At 46.1% G+C, this 10081-nt stretch overlaps 1 protein-coding gene across 1 annotated transcript in view; it reads right to left on the bottom strand.

Moving 5' to 3' along the window:
* Positions 1-533: 533 nt before the first annotated feature.
* The window catches only part of LOC108537175 (alpha-enolase-like), an 11098-nt gene continuing 1550 nt past the window's right edge, over positions 534-10081 (bottom strand). Inside the window, exon 2 of the mRNA XM_017884342.1 lies at positions 534-635. Within this exon, the coding sequence (XP_017739831.1) occupies positions 534-635 (102 nt within the window). The remainder of the gene's footprint in view (positions 636-10081) is intronic.

Raw genomic sequence — 10081 nt, 5'->3', positions numbered from 1 at the left:
TTTTTTTTCCAGACAGAGTCTTGCTTGCCCAGGCTGGAGTGCAGTGGTGTGATCTCAACTCACTGCAATCTCTGCCTCCCTGGCTCAAGTGATTCTCCTGCCTCACCCTCCCAAGTAGCTGGGATTGCAGGTGTGCACCACCATGCCCAGATAATTGTACATTGAATTTGTATCCTGAAACTTTACTGAAGTCATTTGTCAGTTCCAGAAGCCTTTTGGTGAAGTCTTTAGGGTTTTCTAGGTATAGAATCATACAGTCAGCGAAGAGAGTTTTGACTTCTTTTCCTATTTGGATGCCTTTCATTTCTTTCTCTTGCCTAATTGCTCTGGCTAGGACTTCCTATGTTCCTAATTTTAAAAGCCACCTAGCTGGATATTTTCTCCTTAGAAACATTTTTTTTTTAATGAGGATAGTTGCAGGCTGCTTTTGACTTGCCTATGACAATTCACTTTGCCCCCCAGGAACCCGGTTAATGGGAAGTTCCCCAGGATGGCCTACTTAGACATCTAGAGCGTAATGGCTCCCTCTAGCGTCACTGTTTCAGATTGCATATTGCTCGGGTGAGGAAGGTAAGAATTTCAGTCCGTGGACAGGATTGGCTTTCAGCAGGCTGTGGGGCTGCCAGGATAGGTGGCTGCAGATGTAGGGGAGAAAAGGAAGAGTCTTATACTGTGTTCCTGAGCAATGCGAGACTTTTCATGATTTGCCTCAACAATTACAGAGAACACCCCTTTGACATTCAAGGGTACAGACTGCACTCCCACTTTGTGGCGTTCCGATATCTTGGCATATAAATATTCCCGTATGCTGTATTATTTTTCAATGTTGAAATATTGGTATTTTTGTTGGCACGATGCTGTCATTGTGGTATGTTAAAAATCTGGGCTGGGCACAGTGGCTCATGCTTGTAATCCCGGCACTTTGGGAGGCCAAGGCGTGAGGATCACTTAAAGCCAGGAGTTCCAGACCAGCCTGGACAATACAGCAAGACCCCCATCTCTACAAAAAAAGAAAAATTAGCTGGGCATGGTGGCATACGCCTGTAGTAACAGTGACTCAGAAGGCTGAGGCCAGAGGATCATTTGGGCCCAGGAGTTTAGGCTGCAGTGAGCTATGATTGCACCACTGCCCTCCAGACTGGGCAACAGAGCAAGACCCTGTCTCAAAAACTAAATAAATAAATAAAAGAAACCTTTACATCTTGAGATATATTTAGAGAGTTAGACACTAGCTTAATTTTCAAATGGAGTAAACATGTGCTCATCTAGGAAGCATTCTCGGATGCTTTGGTAAGGAGCAAGGACAGAAAGCAAAGTAACTGATAAGAATCTCTGGGAAGAATGAGTCTTAGTTCCTAAAGACATTTGAATCAACACAATACGAACATGACAGCATTGAAGTTGAAACAGGTAACTCTGTGTTAGAATCTCCAGCTGTCCATGCCAGAAGATGATAAAAAAAAAATCCAGACAAAAGCTGTAACTAAGAGTCAATAAAATGATTGCAGTTCCTGGAAGGTAAGCACAAAGCAGTTGTCCTAAAAAGATTTGTTTCAAAGTTATAAAGCAAGACCAAAAACCTGTGTAATTTGAAATGGACTCAGAGAAAAAGTCAAGGCTGTTAACTCTGAGGATGCCACCTGCATACCACAGCATGTCTGGAGCTGACATTCTTCCACCCAGCAGATAGTTGTGTGTTTGCATTGCCACTGTGTTTGGTACAGTCACAGGAAAAGGTATAGTAATGAAGCACAGAGCAGGGAAAGCCGTGCCTACTACACCCAGGGGTCATGGTCTCCAATGAAGTAGTTTCCCTATTTCACCTTTAGGGACTGGCAAAAGTTACCTTGACCTTCAGGGGTTAAGTGATAACCTAAATTGGAGTGCCTTTTTTGTCTGTCTAAGGACAAGTTTGTTTTTTTGTATTTTGGGGGTTTTTTTTGAGGCAGAGTCTCGCTTTGTCACCCAGACTGGAGTGCAATGGCGTGATCTCGGCTCAATGCAACCTCTGCCTCCCGGATTCAAGTGATTCTCCTGCCTCAGCCTCCCGAGTAGTTGGGATTACAGGCACCTACTACCACACCAGGCTGATTTTTGTATTTTTAGTACAGATGGGGTTTTATCATGTTGGCTAGGCTGGTCTCGAGCTCCTGAGCGCAAGTGATCCACCAACCTTGGCCTCCCAAAGTGCTGGAATTACAGGTGTGAGGCACCACGTCTGGCCAATTTTTATGTCACTAGATAGGTTTTCCCAATATTATCACTATTTCCACTTCATTCTCTCCCTTCACACTCTCTCCTTTCTTCCACTCTGAGTCCCATCCATCCCTGCCTATGTTTCTCCTGACCCGCATATCTTCCCTGCTTCCACCCAATCCTCTCTGTCCCACACAGCTCTCTGCACCCCCTCATATGGTTTCATATGGTTTCATCCAGTCTCTATTTCAGTCCTTCCTGGTTCCAGAAGAGAGCTCCTTATAAGGTCCATTAGCCAGGGGTGCGTCCTTCTGTCTTGAGAGGCCTCCCCCTCCTCACATACCTTTCTCCTTTGCCCTTCTCTCTCGTTTGAGTATGAAACCGATGTCGGATTTTTCTTCTTGGTCACTTTGCAAGCCGAGGATCCTCGGTCGGCAACATTCTACCGGGCCTCGATCAGCCACACTGGCGTGCCCCAGCTCACCTGTGTCATAGCTTGGACCTGTGTTCAGTGGTTCCCAAGCTCTTATACTGCACCCAAGAAGAATGAGGATATGCTGGACATTGAAGGGTGAGGAGGGCAGAGAAGAATTTTATATAGCGATGGAACAGCTCTCAGCGGAGAGGGGACACAGGGTGGGGACGGCTGGGTAGTTGCCCTATCCGATGGCGGGAAAGTCCCACTGTGTGGCTAGGTCTGCGGCCTTTTAAGGGCTCAGGATGGGGAGTACATGCTGATTGGTTTGTTAGTATGCCAAAATGGTTACAGTGAAGACACCACTCAAAGGTGGGCATGACAGTGTAGGAAACCAATTAGGAAAACGTAGGTATATGTCAAATAGGTGAAGGGTGGGATTAATCAGCGGAAAGCATGCCAAGCGAGAAGACAGTTTCTTAATCCGGTCTGAGGATTTCACTTGTAGCTTGGCTTTCAGGCTTTAAACTCTCTTCAGCTTGGAGGTGGGGTTTCACGGGGGATGCACCCCTATCTGCCCAGACATTTGGCTGCCTCCTGCCGCTCTCAAAACTGTCACTGCATAGTTGGCATTTGGGTTCTTTGGTCTGACAGTGCTGGTATAACCTTGCTCTCCAAATAAGATTGGCGAGAATGTCCATCGCGTGCCCAGGAATTTGCACTCATTTCTGTGACTTCCCGAGTGTGAGCCCTGCTCCCACCATGAGTTGAACTGGTGGATCTCACCTAGGCCCCGTAAGTGCTGTATGGGCTCTGCCCTTCCTTGACCCAGAAATGAGACTCAGCCATCCCCCACTTTCCCACCTAAAACCTACTTTCCAGAGGCATTTGTGTGAAGAATAGACTTAGCTGATGTTCAGGAAGAGAGAGTAGGTCTTTCAATATAATCCATAGGCTCACAGAAAGGAAAAAAAAAAAGAGTAGGTCACAATGCTTCAAGGCAAACAGCTGGAAACAGACATCAGAAATGTCTGTGTTTAAAAGTCCCTCGGGTAGCCAATGACTCCCGGTCATTTTGCCCCCTTATTGCTCTGTTCTTGGGACGTCTGCACAGCCCTCCTCACGCTTCCCTTTCCCACCTGTCCTCCTCCCGTGATTTTTCTGTTATCCCCAAACACTATACATGTATTTTTCTCTATTTCACGGAGCAGTTCTGCATTCTAGCCTACTGGTTTTCAAAGCGAATCATAATCCATTAGCAGGAAGTAGAACAAGCTTAGTGGGTCAAAACAAGATTTTTTTTTTTTTTTTTTTTTTTTTTTTTTTTTTTTTTTTTTTTTTTTTTGAGGCTGAATCTCTCTCTGTCACCCGGGCTGGAGTGCAGTGGCGTGATCTCAGCTCACTACAACCTCCGCCTCCCGGGTTCAAGCAATTCTCCTGCCTCAGCCTCCCGAGTAGCCGGGACTACAGGCATGTGCGACCACACCCATCTAATTTTTATATTTTTAGTAGAGGTGGGGTTTCGCCATGTTGGCCAGGCTGATCTTGAACTCCTGACCTCATGTGATCTGCCTGCCTCAGCCTCCCAAAGTGCTGGGATTATAGGCGTGAGCCACCATGCCCAGCCCAAGATTTTCTTTTTCTTAATTTTTTTAATCAAGAGGGAGTCTCACTCTGTTGCCCAGGTTGGAGTGCAATGGCATGATCTTGGCTCACTACAACCTCAGCTGCCCGTATTCAAGCGATTCTTGTGCCTCAGCCTCCTGAGTAGCTGGGACTACAGGCGCCTGCCACCATGCCCAGCTAATTTTTTTTTCTTTTTTCTAAGTAGAGACAGGGTTTCGCCATGTTAACCAGGCTGGTCTTGAACTCCTGACCTTAGTGATCCGCCTGCCTCGGCTTCCCAAAGTGCTGGGATTACAGGTGTGAGCCCCTGTACCCGGCCTAGATTTTCTTTTAATTGAAATGGAATCAAATGGAAAATATCCATGTGGGGTGGTGGGGGAATAGGTATCGTTGCTGGACACAGTGGCTCACTCCTGTAATGCCAGCACTTTGGAAGGCCGAGGTAGGTGGATTGTTTGAGCCCAGGAGTTTGAGACCAGCCTCGGCAACATGGCAAAACCCCGTCTCTACAAAAAATACAAAAATTAGCTGGGCGTGGTGGCGCACACCTGTGGTCCCAGCTACTTGGGGGGCTGGGGTGGGAGAATTTGGGCCCAAGGAGGTGAAGACTACAGTGAGTTATGACCACACCACTGCTCTCCAGCCTGGGTGACAGGGGGAGACCCTGCTTCAAAAAAACAAAAAGTATTGTTTTGTGAAACATGTTTGGGTTTTGTTTATTGGTTTTTTTTTTGTTGTTGTTGTTTTTTAGGGACAGGGCCTTATTCTGTTGCCCAGCCTGGAGTGCAGTGGTACAATCATAGCTCACTATATCCTGGAATTCCTGGGCTCAAGAGATCCTCCTGAGTAGCTGGGACTACAGGCACATGCCACCATGACTGGCTAAGTTTTTATTTTTTATATTTTGTAGAGATGGAGTCTCACTATGTTGTTCAGGCTGATCTCTAATTGCTGGCTTCAACTGATCCTCCTACCTCGGCTTCCCAAAATGCTGGGATTACAGGCATGAATCACCATGCCTGGTCAATTTTGATTATACTGCACAAATAAGTGTTATTAAGGGTTGTAATTTTTTTTTAAGTCTGTAAAACACCATCTGGTCCCCATGGTTGAACTTAGCTGCAAGTCCACTTTTTTTTTTTTTTGCCTCACATTAATAAACATTTATTTCATTCAAATTAGAGCAATAATCTTCCATATTTGAGTATCTTCCCTGCCCATAATTCAAAGGAAAAAAATCCAAAATGATTAGTAAAGAAAACATGTGAGGATTAGTAGATCCTTTTAATTAGCTTAAAAAAATTTTTTTTGAGATGGAGTCTCTCTCTGTCGCCCAAGCTGGAGTGCCTGGAGTGGCATGATCTCAGCTCACTGCAAGTTCTGCCTCCCGGGTTCATGCCATTCTCCTGCCTCAGCTTCTCGAGTAGCTGGGACTACAGGCACCCGCCACCATGCAGGCTAATTTTTTGTATTTTTAGTAGAGATGGGGGTTTCACTCTATTAGCCAGGATGGTCTCGATCTCCTGACCTCGTGATCTGCCTGCCTTGGTCTCCCAAAGTGCTGGGATTACAGGTGTGAGCCACCGCGCCCAGCCTGTTTTAAATATTTTTAAGCTTTAAGAAGTGTTTCAAGTTTGTAATTCCTAGTAGCAAAACATTATCTGAAGGATAACCCTAATGGCAAACCACTGTAAGAAGCTTGAGCTGCGGCCAGGCTCAGTGGCTCACGCCTGTATTCGCAGCACTTTGGGAGGCTGAGGCGGGTGGATCACTTGAGGTCAGGAGCTCATGACCAGCCTGGTCAACATGGTGAAACCCTGTCTCTACTAGAAATACAAAAATTAGCCAGGCGTGGTGGTGGGTGCCTGTAATCCCAGCTACTCAGCAGGCTGAGGCAGGAGAATCGCTTGAACTGGGAAGCGGAGGTTGCAGTGAGCTGAGATTACACCACTGCACTCCAGCCTGGGCGACAGAGTGAGACTGCATCTCAAAAATAAATAAATAAAATAAAATAAAAAATAAAAAAGCTTCAGCTGCATTTGGGGTAGAGGGGTAGGGATTACTGCAGAACTGATATCCATCCAGGGATAGGAGAGCAGAGATGTCTTCATAGGGTTAATCTCAGGGAAGGAGCAAGAATGTTTATAATTTGTAATGTTTCTTAAGGTAAATAACAATGGGCCAGGTGTGGTGGCTCACACCTGTAATCCCAGCACTTAGGGATGGTGAGGCTGGTGGATCACTTGGGTTCAGGAGTTCGAGACCAACTTGGCCAACATGGCGAAAACATATCTCTACTGAAAAATACAAAAATTAGCTGGGCATGGTGGCACGTGCCTGTAATCCCAGCTACTCGGAGGCTGAAGCAGGAGAATCGCTTGAACCCCAAGAGGAGGAGGTTGTAGTGAGCCGAGGTCGTGCCACTGCACCCCAGCCTGGGCGACAGAGCAAGACTCCTTCTCAAAAACAAAAACAATGATGGTGTTTTAAACTGTATCAAAAATGCTCTTGCATCAAAGCAGCTGCATCAAGCTGTCACAAATCTAGTAGAATATGGAGTTCCAGGGACCATCAGGCTGGAACCAAGCTGGCTCTACCCACGTGGGGGGAGTATCTCTTAATTGCCGGCCAAGCAGTCTGAAATAAACTTACCAACTCATCTTGTTTAAGGCGCGTGGAACGGGGGGAGTGGGATGTGAGTGAGAGGAGCAACCACGACTGCACACCTGCTGTCTACAAGGCCTTCTATCTCATTTAGCCTCAAAACAACCCTGTGTGTTAAGTATTATCACCCTAATCTTGAAGATCTGGGAACTGATAATTAGGGTAAGTGACCAGATTTTTTATTCTTACCGGAGATTTTTTAAATGCTCCAGCCAAAACTCCTTGTGGGGCTGATTTAAAGCCTGGGCCAGGGCCAGTAATCCCAACACTTTAGGAGGCTGAAGTGGGAGGATCACTTGAGCCCAGGAGAGCAGCCTGGGCAACCTAACAAAACTGTTTCTACAAAAAAAAATAAAAAATCAAAACAAAAATAAAAAATCAAAATAAATTAACACAATAAAGGCTAAGCCAACTGTAATGGCCCAGACATCAATCTCTAAAGAGTGCGGATACCTTACACCATAATGAGTGAGAATGTTTCACTTCTGGCTCTTTTCCTGGGGGAAAGGAACATAGACAGCAGCAGATGGTAAGACACAGTTGATGAGTCATAGCCCTGGCTACTAGGCGGAGGGTGGAGCAGGGCCCGGTGAATGCAGGGTTTGGGCCAGGTTGCAGTGATACCTGAATCCTCAGGGCGACAGAGGAAAGGCTGAGCAGAGCCACCAGCGGGTCCCCTACTCTTCCTCCCGGCAACCCTACCCCATCACGCCATGCGGCGTGGCCTCCCTTCCACATACTGAACACTCTTAACGTTTAGAGTGACAGCTATATAGTTTAAAAATCAAATTTCCACACAGTTATGTACAAGCGTCTAAATGAACAGGAAGTGTGTTTTGTAAAACAAAATGGAGCTTTCTCCAAATTCCTTTTTAAAAGAAAATAATTTAGAATGCTGTAAAGCGTTGTGAGATCTTTCTTCCACAGCCTTGAGGTTTTATGTGAGGGAAGATTGGGAAGAGAGAGGGAATCACTGAGAAGGGGTGGGGATAAAAAAGAAGGAGGAAGACAAGGATGTGTGGGCACAGAGAAGACTATTGTTTTGAAGGAGAGGCAGGTGGTCTGCCTCCCACGGTCCCAGGTAACTTGCACCCAGCCCTGTCTCTCACCAGCATGCAGGCCTCTCCCTGCCCTGGCAGCCTCCCTCAGGGGGCCTCACTTCTCCCCCCAGCCATACCCCAGCTGCATTTCCTCTCTCTGCGGGTCACACGGGATCAATGAAACAACTCTCCCACCACAGCATTCCCACCACGAGGCATTTTGTAAATTACTGTGTATATAAATGGAGACCATTAAGAAATTGTATGTGATTCTCAGCTGGAGTAAATCTTTTCTGTACTTAATGCCAGCGTTGCTGTAAATTGTTTTCCTGGGGAGAAAACAGCAAACCTACCACACCACAACTCCAACAGGCGTGATTTCTTTTTTTTTTTTTTTTTAACTTTTAGAGTGACAGCTATGTAGTTTAAAAATCAAATTTCCACGTTGTAATGTGCATGACTCTAAATTAACAGGAAACGCGTTTGGTAAAACAACACTGAGTTTTTTCCAAAGTCCTTTTTAAAAGGAAATAACCAGGCCGGGCGCAGTGGCTCACGCCTGTCATCCCAGCACGTTGGGAGGCTGAGGCGAGGGGAATCACTTGAGGTCAGGAGTTCGTGATCAGCATGGCCGACATGGTGAAACCCCATCTGTACTAAAAATACAAAAATTAGCCAGGCGTGGTTTCGCGTGCCTGTAATCCCAGCCACTCAGGAGGCTGAGGCAGGAGAATTGCTTGAACCCTCTGCTTGAGAGCCGAGGTTGCAGTGAGCCGAGATCGCACCACTGCCCTCAAGCCTGGGCAACAGAATGAGACTGTCTCAAAAAAAAAACAAACAAAAAAAAAAAAGAAAAGAAAGAAAGAAAGGAAAGAAAAGAAAAACTGGGGCCAGGCATGATGGCTCACGCCTGTAATCTCAGCACTTTGGGAGGCTGAGGCGGGTGGATCACCTGAGCTCAGGAGCTTGAGACCAGCCTGGCCAACATGGTGAAACCCCATCTCTACTAAAAATACAAAAATTAGCCAGGCATGGTGATACACCACCTGTAATCCTAGTAACTCAGGAGGCTGAGGCAGGAGAATTGCTTGAACCCGGGAGACGGAGGTGGCAGTGAGCCAAGATTGTGCCACTGTACTCTAGCCTGGGAGACAGAGCAAGACTCAGTCTCAAAAAAAAAAAACCAAAACAAACAAAAAAAACAACAACTTAGAACTCTGTAAGCAATCGTGAGATAGAATGCTGTAAGCAATCGTGACATCTTTCTTCCACAACCTAGAGGTTTTACTTGAGGGAAGACTGGAAAGAGAGAGGGAATCACCGAGAGGGATGGGGACAGAAAAAGGAAGGAGGGAGACAAGACCATGTGGGTACAGAGAAGGATCTGGGAAAAATAGGATAAAATAGGAGATACAATAGGATAAAATAGGGAAAGGGAGAGACAGAGGCTCAATGGGTGCGGGGCCACTTGCCCATAGTGGATCCCACCCGTAGAAGTTATTCCACAGGTGTGTTGCTTTTCGAGAATTTTCCTTAACTCTGAGATAGAGCATGTGTGTGCAATCAGGGAAAACGCAAGGGGAAAAACACAATCAGAGAAACTTCTTATTCCACCACTTTTCTCAGGGCATACACTCATCTCTTTACCCACAGCCTAGGAGATTGCAAAAGTGCAAAGGGAGGGTCCAGATTGCTGCCTTTGGGGAGGGACGTGTGCTTCCACCTGCTGCGTGTCTGCTTGTCTTGCACACTCACAGCACCCTCAGATGCCACCAGGCACAGGCACCAAGCAGGCAGCAAAGCGAGAACGTAGGGAGAGGGACAGAGCCCCGCTCGTTTCTGCTTTGCAATTTGTGATAATCTATGGGTTACTTTATTTTACATTTCTAAATACATTTTCCTTTTGTTGTTTGTTTGAGGCAGGCTTTTGCTCTCTCGGCCAGGCTGGAGTGCAGTGATGTGATCACCACTCACTGCAGCCTCCCAGCTCATGCAATCCTCCCACTTCAGCTTCCAGAGTAGCTGGGACTACAGGCACACTGCACCACACCGGGCTAATTTTAAAATTTTTTAGATATATATTTTTTCTTTTTCTTTTCTTTTTTTTTTTTTTTTTTTTTTTTTTTTTTTTTTTTTTTTT

Source organism: Rhinopithecus bieti, unplaced genomic scaffold, assembly GCF_001698545.2.
Source record: "Rhinopithecus bieti isolate Rb0 unplaced genomic scaffold, ASM169854v2 scaffold_315, whole genome shotgun sequence".
In the NCBI taxonomy this organism is placed as follows: Eukaryota; Metazoa; Chordata; class Mammalia; order Primates; family Cercopithecidae; genus Rhinopithecus; species Rhinopithecus bieti.
The sequence above is the reverse complement of the archived record's forward strand: the minus strand, read 5'-3'. Positions and strand labels throughout refer to the sequence as shown.